This window comes from Brassica napus, chromosome C8 (genome assembly GCF_020379485.1).
Source record: "Brassica napus cultivar Da-Ae chromosome C8, Da-Ae, whole genome shotgun sequence".
In the NCBI taxonomy this organism is placed as follows: Eukaryota; Viridiplantae; Streptophyta; class Magnoliopsida; order Brassicales; family Brassicaceae; genus Brassica; species Brassica napus.
Window position 1 is genome coordinate 27,378,964 of NC_063451.1, and position 23,647 is coordinate 27,402,610.

Below are 23,647 nucleotides of genomic sequence, written 5' to 3' on the forward strand. Positions count from 1 at the left end.
TTTAAATTCATTTAATCATATTTCATTAATGTAACTGAAAAGACAAGTAATAAATTATGCAGTTTTATTCGTTTTAGAATATTTCATAAATGCAACTGAAAAAGACAAAAAAAAAAAGAAGTTTAATTAACGAAGTAAGAACATTTTCAAATGGGTACTTCTCTTTTAAAAACGTGTGCAACTCTTTTTCTTTCATTTTCACCTCAAAACTGCCTGTTTCGTTTTGATATACTCGCATGCCCACTCATTTTCATAGTCCTGGTCAAATAGTAATACCCAACATATAAATATCATACGGATGTAAATTTGGGTTGTAACATAACAATGGTAACAGCACAAATAAGCAGACTACATGATCTGGTTTTCACATTTTTTTAAAAGAAGTTTGAAAACGTGTAGTAAAAATTATTATAAACAAAAGAAAGTAACTTTTACATCAGAGAAGTCAATAAATACAGAGAAAGGAAATTTCGTCCAACTCACAGTTTATAGAAACGAGGATTAAAGTAGAAATAAACTATATCTCAATCATAAGTAAACTACCTTATAATTTCCTAAGTCAAGGTATCGCCGACCTATCCAACCCAAGTCACAATGATCCACTGGCATTTATTAAAGATTTACAACAAATCATTAATTCATAGTCTTACATTTAAAACTAAACTAGATCCTGATCCGTTCATCTTATATTTATTAAGTAAATATTTTTTTTTCATCTTAAACTATTTATTTTTTTACGAATGTGTGATATCATATAAAAAATATAAAAAAATGAGTATAGAGTTAATTAGATAATTTTAAAAACAGAAATTTTTATTTCGTGTGCGATATCATATAAATAATGATCCGCCCAGTTAACAAAAATCATAATTATTTTATGTGTAATTTTTTTTATTTTGACCATTTCCTTAAAACTATATTAAATTTTACATATTTTAATTAGCATATTTTTAATATCTTTACCTTTTTATTTGAAAAGCAACTCAATATTTTTTTTAACAATTATAACAAAATATTTAAAAAATATTTTTAGAATTTGTTTGAAAAATATGAAAATTACATTTTAAATTAAAATTATCCTAAAATATGATAAGTTTTGATGTAAACGAAAACTCAAATTATGTCAAAAATAATGATATTCAATGATAATAACAATTTTTTTTTTTGATGACCCTGGTATCTGGAGCCTCGTGAGGATCCGACTAGCGCCAATAACAATTTTAATTGATTATTTTTTTAAAAATACATTTACAAAAATATTGTTTGAAAGAAAATTCATTTATCTTTCAAATATAAAATGAAAATATTATAATTAAATAATAAAAAATATAAATAAAAACTATAAATTTAGCAAATGGCAACTGAGTTATATTATGCTAAAATTTTTTTTCTAACAATTTATCAAATGACAAATGAGTTATGAGCAAATAATACCATATAATTTTTAAAAACATAGTCATTCTTAAATATTTTTTGAATAAATAATTATTTTTAAATTTAATCAACTGAAAATAATATCCGTACAATTGTGTGAGACAAATTCTAGTTTTATTGATGCATGTTATATATTAGTGCTGCATGTTTTAGATAACATTTTAATGATGCACGTTTTTAAAAATCTCCATTATTAAAATTATGCACGTAAGGATAACTCATGAGTTTTTTTGGTTGATTAAATGACATTATGTCCAAATTTATTTAAGGATATTTCATTAAGGTAATTGAAAAAGACAAACAGTAAAATATGAAGTTTAAATTCATTTAATCATATTTCATTAATGTAATTGAAAAGACAAGTAATAAATTAGGCAATTTTATTCGTTTTAGGATATTTCATAAATGCAACTGAAAAAGACAAGCAAAAAAAAAGAGTTTAATTAATGAAGTAATAACATTTTCAAAAGGGTACTTCTCTTTTATAATAATATAGATAATTTGTGAGATAATTGTTGTTACTTCTTCTCCCACATGTAATGATACTGTAGCTATTATTTTGAAATCATAGAAAATCCATAATATACGAATATAATCACTTTGACACTTTCCAGTTTCCATTGACCTTGTAAGGAAGTCTAAACGGGCCACAATTAAATAGAGAGCCCAAATTAAAAGCCCGGAAGATATATCTAAAGGAGATATTTTAGAGCGCCAGGTGTCCGAACTGTACGCATGAAGTCATTCACACGACAGAAACAAAACAGAGGCGTTGAGTCAGGCTGAGAGTCTCGTGGTGGGACCCGAGTAAACCGTTACGCTGCTTCCGAAATGACCTTATCACCCTCAAACTAATAGCCCCACGCGTTGATCGAGGCAAGGGTATTTTCGTAAACACGGAATATACAGAGAATTTGTTCGATTATTATATAATTTAATCAAAAATACGATTTAGCCCCTCCTCTTTCTTAATCGCGTAGTGCCACCCATTTACAGAGAGGACACAGCCTTTTATTCATCTCTCTCTCTTCCTTCTCTCTCACTCATTAGCAATTCTGAAAATCATTTAAAGTTTTGATTTTTTTTTTCCTGTCCCAATTCAAAAAGTTTCTGATTGTTTTGTTCATTAGGGATTTAAGTGTTTTAGTTTCCTTCCTGATTCGGAAAGTTTCTGTTTTTGTTGAGATTGGTGATTCCGCCGGAGATCTACTTATCGTCGCCGAAGTTCGCCGAGCTTTGACCTTTGAATTGAGAAGGGTGGGTGGCATTTTGGTAAATAAGTTGGTTAATCGGTGGATCTGATGTGGTGGATGATGGGAGAAGCAGGTGGGCATTACTGTTCTAAGAAGACTGATTCCATCTGCGGTGGAGTTTGTAGTCAGGTTTGAATATCCCATCTCTCTCAAACGAAGATCTCACTACCCTTTTCTTAAAAATCGAAACTTTACCACTAATTCGATAAAATTTAGATCTTTATGTTAACCCATCACTGTTAAACCGATAAAGTCTACACCTTTTGTGCTTTATTTGAGAAACTAAACTTGGATCTGAGTTTTTTAGATTTGATTGTCTCTGCAGGAAACTGGTAGATTCTTCAGCTTCTCTAGACTCTGCTGCGCTCTCCGCGGCGTCGACATGAAGACATACATCTTCCTACTAGTCATCGTCCCGACATGCGTCCTCGCCGGCTACATCCACGGCCAGAAGATTTCCTACTTCCTCCGCCCACTATGGGAGTCCCCGCCCAAACCCTTCCACGACATCCCTCACTACCACCACGAGAACGCCTCCATGGAGACTCTCTGCAGACTCCACGGCTGGGGCGTCCGTGACTACCCTCGACGAGTCTACGACGCCGTTCTCTTCAGCAACGAGCTCGACATCCTCGCCGTGCGATGGAGAGAGCTCTACCCTTACATCACCCAGTTCGTCCTCTTAGAATCAAACTCCACCTTCACCGGCCTGCCTAAGCCTCTCGTCTTCGCAGCTCACAGAGGCGAGTTCGAGTTCGTGGAGCCGCGTCTCACCTACGGCTCCCTCGGTGGGAGGTTCGTCAAAGGGCAGAACCCTTTCTACGAGGAGGCGTATCAGCGTGTGGCTCTTGATCAGCTCCTGAGGATCGCGGGGATCACGGACGATGACTTGCTGTTGATGTCTGATGTCGACGAGATTCCGAGTAGGCACACGATAAACCTCTTGAGATGGTGCGACGAGGTGCCGAAGATACTTCACTTGCGTCTCAAGAACTATCTTTATTCCTTTGAGTTCTTGGTTGATAACAAGAGCTGGAGAGCTTCCGTGCATAGATACGAGACGGGGAAGACGCGGTACGCTCATTACCGTCAGAGCGATGAGATCTTGGCGGATGCGGGGTGGCATTGCAGCTTTTGCTTTCGGAGGATCAGTGAGTTTATATTCAAGATGAAGGCTTATAGCCATAACGATAGAGTGAGGTTTAGTCATTTCTTGAATCCGAAGAGAGTTCAGAGAGTTATCTGCAAAGGAGCTGATCTTTTCGATATGTTACCTGAGGAGTATACGTTTAAGGATATTATTGGGAAGATGGGTCCGATTCCTCATTCTTTCTCGGCTGTTCATCTTCCTTCTTATCTCCTTGAGAATGCAGATAAGTATAGGTTTCTCTTGCCGGGGAATTGCGTAAGAGAAAGCGAATGATCGATGGAATCTTCACCACACAGTTCATCTGAAGATCTCTACATTGAGAGGAGTCCTCCGCAGCACTTGCACAGCTGAGATATTGGTGTAATTGGTGTCTGGTGAATGCAGGCTCACCAGGCGCTTGGGAGAGAGGATTATTTTGAAAGGGTGATGAAGATTCTTTTTGTATATAGATAGATTGATCTCTTTGTTTCTTTTAAGGATTCATTCTATGTGACCTTTGCTTGCATCTCCAAAACATGAGTTTGTGTTCTTTCTTACGAGTTTCTTTCTCCCTTTTGGGAAGTTTTGCGTCAAGACACTCTTTACTTAACCTTTTTTGTACATTGCTCTCTCGTTGATTTCATTGGGGTTTGTTACGTATACTAGTATTGGTGTGTTTGCATGTGTTCACCACTAAGAGCCTTGTTCTCAGAACTCAGAAATTTGCAAAGACTTATAACCAGACAAAATATTGCATTTTTTTTTGTGTAACACATGTATGGATAGAGATGTCAAACAAGTTTACCCATCCCGTTCCGTCCCGTACCGCAGCAGATTAATCGTCGAGCGGGTCAAAGCGGGCCTGTCCCGCACGGGCTGCGGTCTTCAAAATGTCGGCCCAAACCTGTACCGCATAATATATAGGCCTTCGCGAACCGTCCCGCGGGACGCCTCCTTATCAAACCGCCTGCTACAACTTATTTCATGAATGTTCAAGTAGAAGAGTTGTGTAAGAGAGTTGAAGAGAGCTTGTTAAGCTTCACTGAAGCCTCTTATCAAAATCAATGCCACAAAGCTCTGTTTGTGCTTGCGTTTTTGAGTTAAAAGCCTTATTTTGTTATCAGCATTAGCTTTTGTTAAGTTTGAATCTGATTGAGTTGTTGTCTTTGTAATAATTTGGCTCAAGTTTTGTATGTCTTCATCCAACCATCTCTCTTTTTAATTATTTGGATTGCAAAAAAAATCGTAAATCACTTTGCCAAGTTATACAAGTGACGTGATATACAACTAACTTTTCTCCTAAATAACACCATTGAACTCAAATTTAATTTAAGAAAAACACTACTTCACAATACTGAAAATAAAACCAATCAACTTAAACAAAAAATATCACATTGTAATAAAACAATTCATAGTTGTGTATAATGAAAAGAGAAAACAAATCAAAACACCACCAGAACTCGAATCGTCATCGCCGGAGCTCGAATCATCATCGCCGGAGCTCGAATCATCACCGCCGGAGCTCGAATCATCATCACCGGAACTCCTTATGTTTTATGGGGGGAAAGTCACAAGAATCGCTTTCTTCTCATTCTCTTTCTCGTCTTTTTCAGGTAAAATAAGAAATGAAGAAAAAAAAATGCGAGTCCATGTAATCCTGCATAACCCGTTTCGACCCATCCCGCAAAAGACCCAATCCCGCAAAGACCCGTCCCGCGAGGCCCGCAAATTTACGGGCCTAGAAAACCTCGTCCCAATACCGTCTTGCGACAATCCTTTATGGGTCAGGTCCGCGGTCCAGATCCATAATTGCCAACTCCATGTATGGACCATCACTCACATGGTCACGTATGATAAGACGTTAACCAATTGTTCAGAAGGAAAGAAGTTTACTGGATTTTGACCCGCCCTTAAAAAATGACGAGTATTTTTTTGTTTTATATATTTTTTTTAAATTTAATTTTTATATTTGTGTCTTTTAATTATATTTGTATATTTGTGTTTTTTTATAATATTTCTCTTAAATGATTAATAAATTTTTTTAATAATTGTATTAAAATAGTTGAAACACAATCGTATCAATAGGTCATGCTCATGATTTAATATAATTGATTATTGTTATTTGAAAAATGCGCCAATGTGTATGTATAAATTTCACATCCCACAACCTCAATATTGAACTTCAATATTGAAGTGAAGCATTTACATACAGGGGCATTCATTACTCATTAGTGATGTTTTTGATAATATCACTTCTTCTTTCTGAGTTGATTATCAAACGGGTTTAGAGGTGTAAAGCAGGACATTATTGTCCAGATCTTCATCTTTGTTCAAATTCAAGTTTTGCATTGGAATAACCTGAATAAATAGCCTTCATCTTTATTCTTACCATGTCTTTAGCTTTTCAACTGTTCTTCTATGTGCAATAGAAACTGAAGTGGCAAATAGAGTTTCAAACACACAAAAGAAGAACCGAACACACAGTCTCTGTCTCCAAAATTAAGAAAGAAATATTAATTGTCACAAATCTCGCGCTCTGCCGTTTGAAGAGCCAACAACCAAACAAATACAGAAATTAGAAGAACGAAACCATTAGGCTTCGATTTCAGAAGATGAATCAAATACAAAAAAACCTCCAAAATTAGGTTTCTCAAAGGAGTTAAAAAATTTCTTTTTATTAATATTATTGAACCTTCTCTTCCCTGTCATGTTCAAAACCTGGGAACGGTCTGCAAACCAGACTCCATTCTCCTTCTTTTACCATCCATTCCTCGACGTCGATGACCTGTGGAGAACCTCATATGTCAGTTTTAATAACATCACAAAGATGACTAAGGTTTGGATCTTTATACTAAACTCAGCATCGTTTCTAAGTTTCTACACTTGTCTAAGTATGTTCTCTGTAATGGGGTTGAATCAGATGTTAAATAAGGACTACTAACCTGTCGAAGTTCCTGTTGCTGAAGAATCCACGTTCCTTGCTTCCTTGAAAGTTTCTTCTATCATCACCACCACCTGTGCCACGCGATCTAGGCCTCTCCATGGATGATTCCACACTCCTAGACTCATCAATTGATCCACCCCGGGAATGTGGTCTTTCACCATAGTTACTACCTGTTCTGCCTGCACCGGATCCAGGCCTCTCAGCTGCTTTTGGCCTGAACCTTACTTTGTCGTCCAGCTCACGGATTAGCAACTCCAGGTCTTTCTCTTTCTCGCGTAGTAGATTATGGTTATCACTGTCTGATTCTTGTTGAGTTTCCTTGCTCTCTGGTGCAATGTCTGCTCCCTTCTCGAGCTTCTTCCGTAGCTCTTCGATCTCTTCCTTCAACAGTCTCTCCTCTTCTGTCCCAGGCCTGGAACAAATTTCGTTTCACAAGACAGAGAGATTAAAAGTGACAGACACCAATGGTACGTTAAAAGGTCACAGGGTCTTATCTTATGCCTAAGAGATACGTTAAAAGGACATGCCATCAAAAAGAAAAACCATGAATACACTAATAACATGAGTAGATAAGCAGATGTGGCAAAACTATCTTAAGTTTTAATTACACTACAATGTCATATCTTCTGCTTGGTTCACAAGTTAACTTTCTCATCAAGTTAGCAAGAAAATAAAACTTAAAACAGACCTGTCAACACTGCGATGCTCGAGTTCAGAATCCATCTTGCGCCAATCTTTCCCTTGCTCCTCCAACAACACTTCCCTAGGCTTTGCATCTCCAAAAGGATTCACCTTTGGTACTCTCGGTTTCTCCACATTGTTGTTCGATGCTAAACTCTCGGACCTATTAGACTGAGAACTTGATGGCCTGCTTGAGTGTGCGCTCGTTTGAGAGCTTCCCTTCTTAGCCTCAATATCAGAGTCGAGTTTCTTCCAGTCCAATCCTTTCTCCGCAAGAACTTGCTCTCTCGGTCTAGCTGCTCCGAATGGACTCGGCTTACTCGCCTTCGCATCGGTTTGGCTCTCACTCACTCCACTATCACCAACAACAACCTTTCGTGGTTCAAGAACAAGACGACGACGCTCTTCTTGAACACCACCTGAAGAGACTCCTCTTGCCCAACGGTCAGGCTCTGAACCTGACCCAAATGTAGATGACTTTGTGAGAGACGAATGGCTTTTACCTGCTCCCCAATTATCAACCTCATCAGCTTTAGACAAGCCACCTCCACCTCCATAACTGCCGCCACCACCGCTTCCTCCAAGACCACCAAAACGACCTTGACGTCCCTGATCAAACGTCGCAACCGACTTCTTCCCTTTCCCCCAATCATCAACCTCATCAGCTCTAGACACTTGTGGGAACTCTGAAACTCTAGAGGAGCCTCTCTGATCATCCTCAAACCCACCATAACCTCTCCTCCCACCACCACCACCCCAAGACCCATTAGAATCATCTCCACCTCTCGACATTCCACCAGACCTTCCTCCACCGTAAGAAGAGAACCCACCGCCAATACCACCACCACCACGCTGCATTTCGTCCTCGGAGCGTTGCCTCGGACCAGTGGGAAGCTGAATCATCTGCTCCCTCGTCAACCCAACAGAACCGCTTCCAGCTCCCTTGGTGAACTCTGATAAAGTCATCTTCTTTTTCTTCTTAGACTTGGTAGAACTCGCAGCCTCCTTCAAACTCGGGAAGCTCTGCTCTTCGTCGGCGCGTTCAGCCTCATCGGCCCAACTAGCGCCGTTTCCACCCCAAGGCTTCGACATCTCGTGATTCGATTCTCAATTCCGAAACTTTCAACAGATCTGAGTGATCCGGAGCTCCGAGTGAGGAACCGGATACTACCCTTTAAAGCGAATCGATCTCAGATTCTCTCTTTTCTGTAAAGATGGAAACTCTCGGAGGAAAATCAATTAAACTTTTATTCCTTTTTTTGAAGGTGATAGCTAACGCGCTAGATCGGAGAGTGTAGAACACGAACTAATCAGTGACGAGAAAGGTAGTGGTTTTAACGTTCTGGTCCACCACGCGCAGTGTCAGTCATTGTTTTAGCCGAATATATATTTGTTAGCTTTTTCCCCACCAACTTTATGTTAAAAGGTGTGACATATGTCCTTATAAGATTCCACGTTGTGCTAAGATACATTAAACTATGAGACTATCAGAAGCAACATGCTAACGTGGAGATCAAGAATGGACATGACCTAACACATTCATTCATGTTTCGGTCATTTAAATGGATTCCACATGAATAAAAGATCTTTGGGGGAGATTAGAACTTTGATCTCACTGAAACTAGGGCAATGAAGAAGTAAGTTCGTGCATATAGAGAGAGGCCCATGAGGACAAGCTTCAAAGAGGCAGAATGTGCAAAGGAGATGACTAGTAAACAAAGTTCTAGCATAGTAAACAAAGTTCTGAGCGTGTCTGGTTCGGATACTAGAGTGTTAGAGGAGCTAGCGAGAAAAGGTAAAATCTTAATACTCTAGTTCCAAAAGAGGGTTTAGTCAAAGATTAATGACGAACGTAATGGGCCTTGTTAGAAGCCCAGTTTAGGTAAAAGCCTTGGAGCTTTCGACTTCCCGTTCTTCCCTCTCTTGCTTAAGGCTCCAGCACCAGCCGTCGTTGTCGATCTGATGCTGAAATAAAGAAGGCAACCTGATACGATCATATGCGTATCTCTCTGATATGCATAAGACGCTGGGCGCAGTACGCCTCGCATACCGCTCGCGCATCGCTTACCTCGTGAAATCAGGTACGATCGACAACGCAGTTCAGGTGTTCGACGAAATGCGTCACTCAAGCTACCGAGTTTTCTCCTGCGATTACAACCGTTTCATCGGGGTCTTGGTCAAGGACTCGAGATTCGAGCTTGCTGAGGCATTGTATAAGGATATGACGCCGATGGGGTTCTCATTAATCCCCTTCACTTACTCGAGGTTTATCTCGGGTTTATGTAAAGTTAAAAACTTTGATCTCATTGACGCTCTTTTGAGGGACATGGAAGCTCTCGGATACGTACCAGACATATGGGCGTTCAACATTTACTTAGATCTGTTGTGTAGAGAGAGAAAGGTTGGTTTTGCTGTTGATACATTCTTTTGTATGGTTAGGAGAGGTAGGGAGCCAGATGTTGTGTCTTATACTATACTTATTAACGGGTTGTTTAGAGCTGGTAAGGTCACTGACGCGGTTGAGATTTGGAATGTAATGATTCGTAGTGGGGTTGGTCCGGATAATAAAGCTTGTGCAGCACTTGTTGTTGGGTTGTGTCGTGCTCGGAGAGTTGACCTGGCTTATGAGATGGTGGCGGATGAGATCAAGAGCGCTAGAGTTAAGCTTAGTGCGGTGGTGTACAATGCGTTGATTAGCGGGTTTTGTAGAGCGGGTAGGATAGAAAAGGCGGAGGCTTTGAAGTCGTTTATGAGTAAGAGCGGGTGTGAGCCGGATCTTGTTACGTACAACGTGTTGTTGAATTATTATTATGATAACAATATGGTGAAGAAAGCGGAAGGGGTGATGGGGGAGATGGTGAGGAGTGGGATACAGCCTGATGTTTATAGTTATAACCAGTTGCTTAAGCGGCGTTGCAGGGTTGGTCATCCGGATAAATGCTATTCCTTCATGGTGAAAGAGATGGAGCCTAGAGGTTTGTGTGATGTTGTCTCCTACAGCACTCTGATTGAAACGTTCTGCAGGGCGTCAAATACTAAGAAGGCTTACAAGCTCTTTCAGGAGATGAGACGGAAGGGGATAGCGACGAATGTGGTGATCTACACGAGTCTTATCAAGGCTTTTCTTAGGGAAGGTAACTCTAGTGTTGCGAAGAAGCTTCTTGATCAGATGACGGAGTTTGGTTTGTCACCAGATAGGATATTTTACACAACGATTCTGGACCATTTGTGTAAATCGGGAAATCTCGACAAGGCTTATGGTGTTTTCAGGGATATGATTGAGCATGGGATTACACCGGATGCGGTTTCGTACAACGCTCTTATAAGTGGTCTCTGCAGGTCTTGTAGAGTAACTGAAGCGTTGAAATTGTTTGAGGACATGCAGAGTAAGGAATGTTGTCCTGATGAGTTAACTTTTAAGTTCATTATTGGAGGACTCGTAAGGTTAAATAAACTATCGGCAGCCTACAAGATTTGGGATCAGATGATGGAGAAAGGTTTCACCCTTGATAGAGATGTGTCTGATGCACTCATCAAGGCTAGCTGTTCAGTGAGTGCTGATGCGTAGGCATAGTACGGTTATATACACCTTTAAAGTTGTCAACCGTGTCTTCTCCTGTGAAACAGTTGCCATCTTAATCAAAGTATGGCGGCATGGAGATGCTGATACAGAGCCATTTAGCCTCTGCTGATGCATGCTGCTGCTTGGAGAGAAACAAGAAACTTTAATCAGGTTTGAGCTAGTTTCCTTCCTTTCCTACACTAGTGAATCTGTGGTTGAGTTTGCATAGACCAAGTAAATCTTTACTTTTTTTTGTTGCAGCTGACTTGACATTGATACTCCTGAAGGATCATCATTTATGGTCATTGAAGTCATCCGTTCAGTTTAATCCCGTTCCTCAGAAATATTACAGTGAGGACGGATCGTATTGGACTGAGAGAAGGAGTTTTCTTTTTATGTATCGGCACATCAAGCTTGATGTTTTGGATATAAGAGCTCAATCGATCTATTCTGACTCGAGAAACTGCATTTTAAAGGCTGAAATCCAGAAGGTTAGCTCAGACTTCATCTCAGGACTTTGTTTCAATGTTTCAAAGTGGGTCAAAATGCTTTATTAGTCTTATCATATTCTGCATATTTTCATACACTGATCGGGAACCTGTAACTGTAAGCTCTTATCTCTCTCTCTTTCTCTCTCCAAGAACCCAACTGAATATCTTGTATTTATTTATTTATTTCTCTTCCAAACAATTTTTGATGAAAAATAAAGGGGATGATTAGAACGAAAAATATGTAAAAAAAGATTACTTGCTTCCTTGTGTCAGTTTCCTTTAATTCAAGAATCCTACTTGTACTTCTCATCAAGTTATCATCTCTCTCTCTCATTTAGAAACACTCATAATTTCTCTTTTCTTGCTATCAGTAGTCTATCACACAAGTCTTTTCTCATTTTGTTGGTGCTTTAATGTCTTATCACCACTATGAAACCAACCCTCATCTCGTTCAGTTTTCCTCACAGGATCAACATCCCGGTGGTCCCTCTACCTCATGGACCTCTCCGGACCACTACCAGAACCCACAGACTCATCCTGTTGCTCCATCGGGGCCTAGAATAAAGACTCGAGGTCGCCACCAGAGTGAGCCACCTGAACTTATCTATGAACCGCATTCCTCAAGACCCATGCCACTGAGGCCAGAAGAACCGTTACCACCACGCCGTACTCCAAACTCCGGCAGGCCATTGCTCTCGAGCCCTGAAGATCAGCAACGACCTCCACACCATGGTGGCTATGGACCTGAGCCAACTCCATGGAGGACCGCTCCAACACGACCAACGCACCATCAACCAGGTCCAAAGAAGACCAAACCCATGACATTGCCGGCTACAGTCTGCTGCGCAATCCTCTTGGTCATCCTGATCCTCTCCGGCCTCGTCCTCCTCCTCGTCTACCTCAGCAACCGTCCACACACACCTTACTTCGACATCGCAGCAGCGAACCTAAACACCGCTAATCTCGAAATGGGTTACGTTCTAAACGGAGATCTCGCCGTTGTGGTAAACTTCACAAACCCAAGCAAGAAGAGCAGCGTCGACTTCAGCTACATCATGTTCGAGCTCTACTTTTACAACACGCTCATAGCAACACAGCGCATCGAGCCGTTCATTCTTCCAAAGGGAATGTCCATGTTCACGAGCTTCCATCTCGTGAGCAGTCAGGTCCCGATACAAATGGTTCAGAGCCAGGAGCTGCAGCTTCAGCTCGGAACCGGTCCTGTGTTGTTGAACCTGAGAGGAACGTTTCACGCTCGCTCGAACGTCGGGTCGTTGATGAGATACTCTTATTGGCTGCACACGCGTTGCAGCATCTCGTTGAAGAATCCTCCTTTAGGCTACATGCGAGCAAGAAGATGCATTACAAAACGCTAGCGATTTGCAACTTAGAATACTACTTAATTTTTGTGTTGATGCATTTGATGATTATATATGCAAATATATACTTTTGTATTGTTTTCATATTTTTATGCTACATTTAGAAATAAAACAAAAATTTTGCAAAGAGAAAATACATTTTGATCTTGTATCTTGAATAACAGTAATTATCCAAATTTTTATTTAGTTTGAATCTAACTGATGCAGATCCCTTTAAAAAAAAAAACATATACATTCCCTTAGTAGTTGTCTTACTTTTTGTAAAAGTGATACATGTTCGAATAAAGTCCTTGCCTTTATAAAACGTTACACGAGAAGAAAAGGATCATATTGCAAACTCTCTTTTCTTTGTTCTTGAAAAATCATTGCAATACAGTTTGGTTTGATTAACATTTGTCAACAGACAGACGCATTATAAAGTTTTAAGTTCAAAACTTTTTTCATTGTTTAGTCCAGAGAGAGAGAGAGAGATTTCATTCCCAATTTACTAGAAAAATGATAGGCCCAATTAGTTATTAATAGCCCATATTTGATTGCCCACAGGGCCCATATATGTTTCCTTGTAGTTTGCCCGGAGCTCAAGAAACGATCTGCTACTTTGAGCTACTTCTTCGTCTTCTTCGTCTCTCTCTCGAAACCCTTTGGCTCGACTTGATTACCTCTCTTCAGTAAGGTACGTTTCCGATCCTTGATCGAGTTCTGGAATCGTTTAACTTCTCTTGTAAATAACGATAAAGTTTACATACGCTCATGTATCTCGTACTAGATCTGATTCGAGTTTTCGAGAGGAAAAGATCGTTGCTTGGCATCTGGGTTTGGTTTATTTCATGCTAGATTAGCTCCAATTATTCGACGGGTGGTTATAATTTTGATCAATCGAGTGTTTTCACTGATTCTGTAGGGTTTAAAAAGATGAAGCTTGATACAAGTGGGTTCGAGACCTCCATGCCCACGATTGGATTCGAGTCGAGCAACGATATGCTTGATGGGTTTTCTACTGTGCCCTCCTTTGACCTTCCCCGCACTACTGATGTGAGTTTTTTTGATTAACCTCTTTTGGGTTCATCCGCTAAGCAGTGTTGTGGGTGGTTGATTTTGATTAACCTCTTTGTGTGTGGGTTTTAGTTCGATGGGTTTCAGAAAGAAGCAGTACAGATGGTGAAGCCAGCGAAAGGAACAACTACACTCGCTTTCATCTTCAAAGAAGGTGTCATGGTCGCTGCTGACTCTCGTGCTAGCATGGGTGGATATATCTGTATGTTCTCTTTCTTCCCTCCATCACTTTGCTTTTAACTGTTTTAGCTGTGGAAAAGATGCATCCTTTCGATATAGTATGACTGTGGCAGTAACAAGTAGGATGGAGATTAAGTTAGCTTGTTGTTGGATTGTTTCTTTTGGCTAATGTTGTATTATTGCTTTGCTGATGTTTTGTATTGTTTTTTTTTTCCTCTATGTAGCGTCACAATCTGTGAAGAAGATTATTGAAATCAATCCTTATATGCTTGGTACAATGGCTGGAGGAGCTGCTGATTGTCAATTCTGGCACAGGAATCTTGGAATTAAGGTACATTGCTCGCTTTCTTCTTCTTTTCTGTCTGTACTGATGCTTAGGTCTGTGGCGTTATCTTCCTTTCTGTTGGTATGGGGAGTCTTGTTGCGTTGCTAAAGGCTTTAGTTCCTTTTTTTTTTGTGTCTGTATTGTCTAACTAGAAAGGTTTTGGTTTGTGTTATGGTGAATCGTTGGGTTGATGAATATGCATTTTCTGCAACATAGTTAGTGGCTTTAGCATCCTTGTTCTGTGAACCAAACATTTTTGTTATATCGAAAGACAAGTATTTTGTGAAAGCGATGTGATACTTTTCATTTGAGTGTGTATACCCATTTTTGTCTCTAATCTCATTATGTATTTTGTCTATGCAAGTGCCGTCTACATGAGCTGGCAAACAAGAGGAGAATCTCTGTTTCCGGAGCTTCAAAACTTCTAGCAAACATGCTCTACTCGTACCGTGGAATGGGACTTTCCGTCGGCACGATGATCGCTGGATGGGACGAAACTGTCAGTGAAACCAACTTAAATATCTTCATTTACTCCTCTCAAAACTTCTCATCCAAGTAAAAACATTTGACATTTTAACTCATTGGATACAGGGTCCAGGACTTTACTATGTCGACAACGAAGGAGGAAGGCTCAAGGGAGACAGGTTTTCAGTCGGTTCCGGTTCACCATACGCTTATGGTGTACTTGACAGCGGGTAAATCAATTGCCCCCAACAACATTTTCATCTCATCATCCCAAACTCAAAACCATAATCTAATGTTGCTTCTATCACTAGGTACAAATTCGATATGTCAGTTGAAGAAGCTTCCGAGCTAGCAAGGAGATCAATCTACCATGCGACATTCCGTGATGGAGCCAGTGGTGGAGTTGCTAGCGGTTAGTATCCCCAAATGTGATACTAAACTTTCAAGATACTTAACCTACCTCATATAATAATAACATTTGTCTATTCTCATATTGATCAGTGTACCACGTGGGTCCTAATGGATGGAAGAAACTGTCGGGAGATGATGTTGGGGAGCTACACTATCACTACTACCCTGTGCCACCAGCCACTGCCGAACAAGTCATGGAGGAAGCGGCCGCCGAGTAATAACATTCACTCTCTAGCTTAAACTTTGTTTCTCAACTATAAGATTCTCCTTTTATTCTGCAAGTGCACACTCTTTATTTTGTTCAAGCAGCTCTGGTTCAACCATGAAATTAGGAACCTGTGATTGGTTTTGACAATTTGATTAGGTAAGCTTTCATGTGCAATCTGAATATTCAAAACCGATCAAATAGAACCGAACTATTTCAAATAGTCGACTGTGACAGCCGTAGACTTTTGTCTGAAATCATTTATCGAACGCAGCCCCTATTAGCAAGACAAGACCTGGCTCAGATAGTGACTGCATGTGATGTTATGACCACCACATGCTTTTGTCACGTTTACTATTCAGAAATTAAGTATTTTCTGGTACAACTTTCAACAAACATGACGTTATTAGGTTCTCTCTCTTCTTATATATAGACACAAAACACTCGATAACCAAGTTCATATCTACAAAAAAAAGAGCAAAAGAGAAGAAAAACAGAGGAAGAGAACAAATGGCTATCTTGTTCTGTTTCTTCTTGGTTTCAATTCTTACTCTCTTAACATCGATCTGTCTTAAAAGGATGACAAACTCAAAGTTTAAACTTCCTCCAAGCCCTTCAAGTCTTCCAATCATTGGAAACTTGCATCATCTTGCAGGACTGCCTCATCGATGTTTTCATAACCTCTCCATCAAACACGGACCAGTGATGCTTCTCCGTCTCGGGTCTGTTCCAGTGGTTGTGATCTCATCGAGTGAAGCAGCTGAAGCAGTTCTCAAAACTCATGACTTGGAATGTTGCAGCCGACCAAAGACGGTAGGGACCGGAAAACTCTCTTACGGTTTCAAAGACATTAATTTTGGACCGTACGGTGAGTATTGGCGGGAGATGCGCAAACTCGTGGTCACCGAGCTTTTCAGTCTTAGAAAAGTTCAATCATTCAGGTACATAAGAGAAGAAGAGAGTGACTTCATGGTGAAGAAAGTATCAGAATCCGCTTTGAAACAATCTTCTGTGGATCTAAACAAAACTTTCTTCTCCCTGGCCGCAAGTGTAATTTGTAGAGTAGCTTTAGGACAGAACATCCACGAGAGCGGCTTCCTTATTGACCAAGAAAAGATCGAGGGACTTGTTACCGAAGCAGCGGAAGCTCTAGGGAGTTTCACTTTCTCTGACTTCTTCCCTGGTGCACTCGGAAGATTTGTAGACTGGTTGTTTCAACGACACAAGAAAATTAACAAAGTCTTTGAAGACCTTGATGTCTTTTACGAGCAAGTTATTGATGAGCACTTGAAGCCAGAAGGAAGGAAAAATCAAGATATTGTTTCCTTGATATTGGATATGATCGATAAACAAGAAAGTGAAGATTCTTTCAAACTCGATATCGATAATCTCAAGGCAGTCCTCATGGTAAAATCTCATGTTAAACCATGTTTCTTGTGTAACAAGTAACAAGTAACAATGATTAATCAGACTTGGTATGTTTTTTATGGAATGTTTCAGGATATATTTCTCGCGGGGGTTGATACAAGCGCCATAACTATGATTTGGGTGATGACCGAGCTCGCTAGAAACCCTCGTGTGATGAAGAAAGCTCAAGAAAACATTCGAGCCACCCTAGGGCTCGAAAGGGAGAGAATCACTGAAGAAGACCTAGGAAAAGTTGATTACTTGAAGCTCGTAATAAAGGAAACATTCAGACTACACCCACCAGTTCCACTTTTGCTCCCAAGGGAAACAATGTCTCACGTCAAGATTCAAGGCTACGACATTGCCCCAAAGACACAAATCCAAGTTAACGTATGGACCATAGGACGTGACCCCAAGCGTTGGACCAACGCTGAAGAATTCATCCCTGAGCGGTTTGAAGATAGTTCTGTAGATTTTAGAGGACAACACTTTGACTTAATACCGTTTGGTTCTGGTCGAAGGGTATGTCCTGCGATGGTAATGGGGATTGCTACCGTGGAGTTGGGCCTGATGAATTTGCTTTACTATTTTGATTGGAAATTGCCTGATGGAATGAAAGTTGGAGACATTGATATGGAAGAAGCTGGCATTCTCAGCACTGTCAAGAAACTACCTCTTGAACTTGTGCCCCTTCAACGCCATTAATGGGCAGTCAGTGAAGCTCTACAACACGGTGATAGTTTGTGTGAACCGAACCTTGTAGATATTTCGAAATTATTGTAAAATATAATAAAGATTTAATGTAATTTATCCTAAAGTAATAAAGTTTGACAAGTGATCGAAAGATCTTATTATTATTTTACTATTTTCTTCAAATCCAGTTTGTGATCAAAAGATCTTATTATTATTTTACTATTTTCTTCGAATCCAGTTTGTGCCCACTCCTACTATAGTATTATAAATTTGTACAACTTCCAGCTACCAGCAAATCTCTATATTAATGCTTAATGACTTGGTCACTTGGGGATGGTGAAATTTCTTTTAATATTCATTTTTCGCTTCAAAATGTATGTTAATTTAGTTATAATGCTATATCCCTAGTGTGAAATGCCAATAAACTAAATATTGATATAATTTAGACGATTGGTTGTAAATCATATGCGAATTTTGGAATGTTGGAGTATCAACTTATTTCTCGTTTTGCTTTAGAAGATGTTTTACTGAAATAATTTTGTTTTATGTTCTTTGTTGGGTGATATATTTTCAATGCTAGAATATAAAACCTTTTCAAGTTTCTAATAACAAACGAATGGACTAGTAGTTTCCCATAAATAGGAAACATAAATCAAAACAAATCCGGACTTGATCTTCCAAAATGACCAAACCAGACAAATAAATATTATATAGTTTGGACTGATAAACATTGTTAATAAAGAAGTAATTCAACCACCCTCAGGAAACTTGTACTCACGTCCATCGTCGTGGTAAGAAGACTTTAGATAGATTATGAGTGTATTAATTAAGTTTTGTGTTAAACGATTGAATATTTTAATCGAACAAGTCCCTGTTAGCAACAATAGAAGACATGACCGACGATCTAACAAATCAGTGCCAAGTTATACAATAAACCAATCATAACAAAGTCAAATAGAACATGTGAGTGTCATAAAAGATAAATCCTAAAACTCAGAGAGAACAGAAAGAAACTATATATATTTGGGACCAGCGTACGGCGCGCGAGCGTCCGTGCCGTAGACGGAACCCTTCCACTACAAGAAAACAGCTAGTTTCTTATGGACGATTTCGTCGGAAATCCGTCGGAGTAAGCCATTTCCGACAAATTTCCGACGAAAACAGTCGTTGGTTATAACTCGTCGGAAATAAAAATTTCGTCAGAATTTCGTCGAAATTTCTGACGAATTTCCGACGAAATCCGACGGACATATTTCTGACAAAATTCCGACGGAAAAAATTACGACGAAACTCCGATAGACAGAATTCCGACGGACAGATTTCCGACGAAATTCCGACGGACAGATTTCCGACGAAATTCCGACAAACATATTTCCGACGGACTTTATAAATTATTTTTTTAAAAAATAAAACAGATTTTATTTAAATATTTTTAATAAATATTTTTAATCCATTAAATATATATAAAATTTTAAAATTAGAAAAACGATTTTTAAGATAATTATTTTTTTAAAAAATCTTTTATAATAAATATTTTTAATTCTTTATATATATATAATTAAAATTAGAAAAACGTTTTTGTAGTATAATTGTTTTTAAAATCCTTTATAATAAATGTTTTTATAAATTTTTAAAAATATAAAACGGTTTATAAATTGAAAATATTTTAAAACAAAGAGAAAACATTTTTAAAAATTTTTAAAAACTTTTTGTAATTGAAACCTTTTTCTACTAACTGAAATTTTTTTTAATTAAATCTAAAAAAAACACAAAAACATTTTATTGATTGAAAAGGTTTTTAAAAAGGTGAAAAAGGTTTTGATAAATTTTAGAAACCAGAAATTTTTTATAAATTATAACAAACTTAAATTTTTTTTATAGAAACTTAAAATGTTGTATAAAAAGCTTAAAACGTTATATAAAATTATAAAAACGTTTTGAAACAATAAAAGATAATAAAAACTTGAAAGCATTATATATATATATATATATATATATATATTTTTAAATAAAACTTTTCAATAATTATAAATACACAAAAAATGTTCTTATAAAAATATTTAACATACAATTTCTAAAATCTTAACATCTAAAAGTTTCAATCTACATACAAAACAACAGCCTAAAACAAAATCTAACAATATATAACTCCTAAAACTATCAATTATATCCTAAATCTTCAGATTCAAAACCTAAAATCCACAATTCTAACATTCCAACCTAAAAAAAATGTAATCTAAAGAAGGGTTTAGATGACTTAAATGATTGGGGAAGAGATTTGGAGGATTTGGGGTCGGAGTCACAAATTTGTGAGAGAGAAAGAGAGAGAGGAGTAAGACTGCAAAGATTGCAGAGGAGAAGAGAAAAAATGAGGAAGAAGAAGAAGGGTCGGCTTATGTATTAAAAATAAACCGACAGACAGTTTCCGTCGGAATTCGGTCGGTTCTATTTTAAGCGGTTAATCAAATAAATTTCACAAATTTTCTTCCCGGGTAAAGTGAAAAAATCCGACGAAATTCCGACGAAACCTGTTCGTCACATTTATTTCGTCGAAATTCCGTCGGAATGTTTCGAGAATATCGCCAAAGGAAGCCTCGAGAAACTATGAGTTTCTGCATGTCTTTTGATTGGTCGGGGTTAGAGTCCGTCGAAATTTTGTCGGTATTTTCCGTCGGAATTTGGTAGGAATTTTTGACGGATTTCCGATGGAATTTAGAGAAATAAGAATTTGGGGTTGCAAAACAACAGTCTAATGATCACATAGAAATCTTTGACAGTATGTAAATGATTTATAAGAGGTTTAAGTAAAATAATTACTTGTTTCACTCGATATTATACAAAATCAAAATCTACTCTTATATTAACGTAATATGTTTGTATAAGTATATAAGTGTTATTGGAGGATGTTACGAATACGTTAATATGTATACGTAAATAATTTTTTTATATGAAAAACTTTAACGGTGTGAACTAATTTCATATTATAAATTTATATATGTGTTATTTGGATATTTTAAGTAGGGGAATTTGCCAAAACTAACCCACAGCTTGATTTTAACCTCAACCTATACTCAAACTTGAATCAAATGCAAAACTAACCTAAAAGCCTTGTGAAATTACAGGCCAGCCCCTTGTGACCAAACAAAAAAACAGAAGCCATTTTTACGAATATAGCCCTAGTAAGTCGTCTGAGATGTTGGAAGTCGTCTGGACGACTTCAAAGTAAGTCTTCTGGTGTAGCTGATCTTAAAAATAATTTTTAAATTTAAAAAGAAATATTTTGATAAGCGAAAAATTAAAATCATGTAATTATAAACAGTTTTAAGTGATATAAAATAAAATATAACAAAATTGGATTGTTTTCAACATAGATGAGTGTAGGTAGTGAATCATGGTATTCTTGGGTTTAGGGTTTGACAAAATATGTTGTAGTATTGTATGTATACTTAGGGTTAGATTTTGGAAAGCTTGAATATTTTTTTGAAAAATTAATTTTTTACCTATACATGTTTATTTTTGTGTATAGTAAACACTTTTGAAGTTTAATTTGATTTTATGAAGTGTTTAGTTAGTTAATTAAGTTTAGGGGTTATGTTTAGAGTCTAGACGACTGACATTTCAGTCGTCTGGTGAAGAAATTAAAACATACGACTTACATGTAAGTCGTCCAAATATTCCCGCCTAAAATTAAAAAAAAAATTATTTTTCCGCTTAAATAATTTAAACCAGACGTCTAGGAAGTCTTCTATTTTAGTTTCCCACTAAAAATATTTTAATTTTCCGCTAAAAATATTAAAGTGTTCTGGACGACTTACAAGTAAGTCGTCTAGGAAGTCGTCTGAATCAAAAATATTTAACCTAATTGGATTTTTTGTCTTCCTATATAAAGAAAAATTTACACATTCTCTCTCCTCCTCTCAAATGTCTGCAACAAAAATGTAATGTTCATCACTCTAAAACTCTTCAACCTCTCTCTAATATCTTTGACTTGAAAACACCAAACTTTATATGAATTTTTTAGTTTTGTCTCATGTCTTTCTTACTAATCTATCTTTTTTTGCAGGTTTTTAATCAGATGGTACTCATCTTCCACTCATTTAAAGGTAGATCTATTAATTTTAGATATGTATTTTTGTGTGTTCTATAAAGGTAGATTTATCTAATCTTCCACTCATTTTCTCTGTTTTTAAGTCATTTGAACGTTTTTGGATATGCAGGTTTTTCAGATCTGGATTTGATATGCAGGATTTTCAGATCTGGAAGACTTCTGGGACGACTTACATGTTAGTCGTCTAAAATATAATGCACTAGACGACTTCCAGGAAGTCTTCCAGACGACTTCCATTTCAGTCGTCTGGACTTCCTGGAAGTCGTCTGGACTTCCTGGAAGTCGTCTGGATTTCATGGAAGTCTTCTAACGAAGTCTCCCTTTCATAATAGATCTGAGCGTTTTGGTAAGTTTTTATGTCTGATTTTTCTTCATTTGGTAACTTCTTGTTGTATAAAGTTCTTACTTTTTTCCCAAACTAAAACTCTCCAAACCCACTCTAATCTCTTTGACTTGAAAACACCAAACTTTATATGAATTTTTCAGTTTTGTCTCATGTTTTTCTTACTAGTCTATCTTTTTTGCAGGTTTTTAATCAGATGGTACTTATCTTCCACTTATTTAAAGGTAGATCTATTAATTTTAGATATGTATTTTTGTGTGTTCTATAAAGGTAGATTTATCTAATTTTTCACTCATTTTTTCTATTTTTAAGCCATTTGAATGTTTTTGGATATGCAGGTTTTTCAGATCTGGATTTGATATGTAGGTTTTTCAGATCTGGAAGACTTCTGGGACGACTTACCTGTTAGTCATCTAAAATATAATTCACTAGACGACTTCCAGGAAGTCTTCCAGACGACTTCCTGGAAGTCTTCCAGACGACTTCCTGGAAGTCTTCCAGACGACTTCCTGGAAGTCTTCCAGACGACTTCCTGGAAGTCTTCCAGACAACTTCCTGGAAGTCGCCTGGAAGTCTTCTGACAAAGTCTTCTTCCATATCAAGTGGAGTCCAAGCTTGTCTTTGTAGAGGAATGATCTATAATAGTTTTGTTTGTGGTCTGTTTTGTGAATTGCATGTCTACTCTTTTAGTTGTGATTTTTTTGTAAAATCAGTAATAATGTTTCCCAAGATGTAATACATGTGCTAATAATGTGTTTACACATCTACAAAACAATGAAATAATAAACTTCAGTAGTCTTTTTTTATCAATAATAAACAAATCAATGAAATAATAAACTTCAGTAGCCCGTCTTCCGCTGATCCTCTCACCATTTCTTGAGCATATAACAATGCTCTGTATGAAGTGGTGTAATCAAGTGTCATGCCAAACATGTCTATCACTTGTAACATGAATAGGAGGAAGGTCTGGAGCCATCTGTTGTAATGAGTAGGTTAACTCCACATACTCTGTGTTCATGTCCAGGTTATAATCTTCTTGAGCCATTGCAACAAGATCAGCATGTGTCAAACCTTCACTCAAAAATAACATTCTCGCTCATTTGAAATGATCAACCACAAAATTCCAACATCCATCTTTCAACAACCATTCTCCATACACTGCATATAACTGACGCATCATCTGAAAAAGTCAAAATAAAACACATTAGCAAACTTAGAACAAAGAAAACGAAAGTTTATTAAAGATCGAAGCAGACGACTTCAATCTAATTACTCCTGACGACTAAACTATACGTCGTTTGGTCAACGCAGAGGTTATTTTTGCAATTGACTTTGAAATCTGTTATTTCAGACGACTGAAAAATAAGTCGTCTACTTTTGTTTGGTTAAAAAAAACTCTAAAAAAGCTAGACGACTTACATTTCAGTCGTCATAGGTTAGTTTTGCATTTGACTGGATTATTTCAGAAGTTTGACTTTCCTGGACGACTTACATTTCAGTCGTCTCGTGAAAATTAAAATAATAATATTTTTTTAAAACTAGACGACTTACAATTAAGTCGTCATAGGTTAGTTTTGCAATTGA

The 23,647-nt window shown here is 37.7% G+C and overlaps 6 protein-coding genes across 9 annotated transcripts; 5 read left to right on the forward strand and 1 right to left on the reverse strand.

Moving 5' to 3' along the window:
• Window positions 1-2,400: 2,400 nt before the first annotated feature.
• On the forward strand, window positions 2,401-4,373 carry BNAC03G56970D. Of its 2 annotated transcripts, none has more exons than XM_013801876.3 (2): window positions 2,401-2,816; window positions 3,013-4,373. In XM_013801876.3, the coding sequence occupies exons 1-2, from the start codon at window positions 2,736-2,738 to the stop codon at window positions 4,108-4,110; spliced, it is 1,179 nt and encodes a 392-aa protein (XP_013657330.1). In that variant the 5' UTR covers window positions 2,401-2,735; the 3' UTR covers window positions 4,111-4,373. The 2 variants fall into 2 exon arrangements, with proteins under 2 accessions (XP_013657330.1, XP_022563968.1); XM_022708247.2 differs by having other exon boundaries at window positions 2,416-2,816; window positions 2,995-4,373.
• Window positions 4,374-6,249: 1,876 nt separating this feature from the next.
• On the reverse strand, window positions 6,250-8,666 carry LOC106362061 (eukaryotic translation initiation factor 4B2-like). Its single transcript, XM_048766373.1, has 3 exons — window positions 7,449-8,666; window positions 6,759-7,172; window positions 6,250-6,601 (listed from the first exon to the last, which is right to left on the reverse strand). The coding sequence occupies exons 1-3, from the start codon at window positions 8,531-8,533 to the stop codon at window positions 6,574-6,576; spliced, it is 1,527 nt and encodes a 508-aa protein (XP_048622330.1). The 5' UTR covers window positions 8,534-8,666; the 3' UTR covers window positions 6,250-6,573.
• Window positions 8,667-8,885: 219 nt separating this feature from the next.
• Window positions 8,886-11,753, forward strand: LOC106362062 (pentatricopeptide repeat-containing protein At1g13040, mitochondrial-like). The gene is made up of 2 exons (XM_013801877.3): window positions 8,886-11,174; window positions 11,265-11,753. Exon 1 carries the CDS (start codon window positions 9,456-9,458, stop codon window positions 11,007-11,009), a length of 1,554 nt encoding a protein of 517 aa, XP_013657331.2. The 5' UTR covers window positions 8,886-9,455; the 3' UTR covers window positions 11,010-11,174; window positions 11,265-11,753.
• LOC106362063 lies at window positions 11,271-13,049 on the forward strand. Its single transcript, XM_013801878.3, has 2 exons — window positions 11,271-11,494; window positions 11,962-13,049. Exons 1-2 carry the CDS (start codon window positions 11,399-11,401, stop codon window positions 12,868-12,870), a joined length of 1,005 nt encoding a protein of 334 aa, XP_013657332.1. The 5' UTR covers window positions 11,271-11,398; the 3' UTR covers window positions 12,871-13,049.
• Window positions 13,050-13,298: 249 nt separating this feature from the next.
• LOC106362064 (proteasome subunit beta type-5-B) lies at window positions 13,299-15,735 on the forward strand. 3 transcript variants are annotated; one of them, XR_007327807.1, is made up of 9 exons: window positions 13,299-13,546; window positions 13,775-13,905; window positions 13,999-14,128; window positions 14,331-14,437; window positions 14,796-14,930; window positions 15,023-15,126; window positions 15,208-15,308; window positions 15,398-15,640; window positions 15,704-15,735. XR_007327807.1 is itself a non-coding variant. In XM_013801881.3 (9 exons), the coding sequence occupies exons 3-9, from the start codon at window positions 13,786-13,788 to the stop codon at window positions 15,523-15,525; spliced, it is 825 nt and encodes a 274-aa protein (XP_013657335.1). In that variant the 5' UTR covers window positions 13,384-13,546; window positions 13,640-13,686; window positions 13,775-13,785; the 3' UTR covers window positions 15,526-15,735. The 3 variants fall into 3 exon arrangements, 2 of the variants coding, with proteins under 2 accessions (XP_013657334.1, XP_013657335.1); XM_013801881.3 differs by adding an exon at window positions 13,640-13,686 and having other exon boundaries at window positions 13,384-13,546; window positions 15,398-15,735; XM_013801880.3 differs by having other exon boundaries at window positions 15,398-15,735.
• Window positions 15,736-15,825: 90 nt separating this feature from the next.
• On the forward strand, window positions 15,826-17,776 carry LOC106362066 (cytochrome P450 71B2). The gene is made up of 2 exons (XM_013801884.3): window positions 15,826-16,919; window positions 17,013-17,776. Exons 1-2 carry the CDS (start codon window positions 16,023-16,025, stop codon window positions 17,622-17,624), a joined length of 1,509 nt encoding a protein of 502 aa, XP_013657338.1. The 5' UTR covers window positions 15,826-16,022; the 3' UTR covers window positions 17,625-17,776.
• The last annotated feature ends 5,871 nt before the right edge of the window (window positions 17,777-23,647 follow it).

Excerpts from the sequence above, each read along its gene's own strand:
- BNAC03G56970D (XM_013801876.3), top strand. The coding sequence starts at position 2,736 with ATGTGGTGGATGATGGGAGAAGCAGGTGGGCATTACTGTTCTAAGAAG. Across the intron at positions 2,817-3,012 it reads GCGGTGGAGTTTGTAGTCAG|GAAACTGGTAGATTCTTCAG; the intron begins GTTTGAATATCC and ends TTGTCTCTGCAG.
- LOC106362061 (XM_048766373.1), bottom strand. The coding sequence starts at position 8,533 with ATGTCGAAGCCTTGGGGTGGAAACGGCGCTAGTTGGGCCGATGAGGCT. Across the intron at positions 7,173-7,448 it reads GAGCATCGCAGTGTTGACAG|GCCTGGGACAGAAGAGGAGA; the intron begins GTCTGTTTTAAG and ends AATTTGTTCCAG. Across the intron at positions 6,602-6,758 it reads AGCAACAGGAACTTCGACAG|GTCATCGACGTCGAGGAATG; the intron begins GTTAGTAGTCCT and ends GGTTCTCCACAG.
- LOC106362062 (XM_013801877.3), top strand. The coding sequence starts at position 9,456 with ATGCATAAGACGCTGGGCGCAGTACGCCTCGCATACCGCTCGCGCATC.
- LOC106362063 (XM_013801878.3), top strand. The coding sequence starts at position 11,399 with ATGTATCGGCACATCAAGCTTGATGTTTTGGATATAAGAGCTCAATCG. Across the intron at positions 11,495-11,961 it reads TAAAGGCTGAAATCCAGAAG|GATCAACATCCCGGTGGTCC; the intron begins GTTAGCTCAGAC and ends TTTTCCTCACAG.
- LOC106362064 (XM_013801880.3), top strand. The coding sequence starts at position 13,786 with ATGAAGCTTGATACAAGTGGGTTCGAGACCTCCATGCCCACGATTGGA. Across the intron at positions 14,129-14,330 it reads TAGCATGGGTGGATATATCT|CGTCACAATCTGTGAAGAAG; the intron begins GTATGTTCTCTT and ends TCCTCTATGTAG. Across the intron at positions 15,127-15,207 it reads TATGGTGTACTTGACAGCGG|GTACAAATTCGATATGTCAG; the intron begins GTAAATCAATTG and ends TTCTATCACTAG.
- LOC106362066 (XM_013801884.3), top strand. The coding sequence starts at position 16,023 with ATGGCTATCTTGTTCTGTTTCTTCTTGGTTTCAATTCTTACTCTCTTA. Across the intron at positions 16,920-17,012 it reads ATCTCAAGGCAGTCCTCATG|GATATATTTCTCGCGGGGGT; the intron begins GTAAAATCTCAT and ends GGAATGTTTCAG.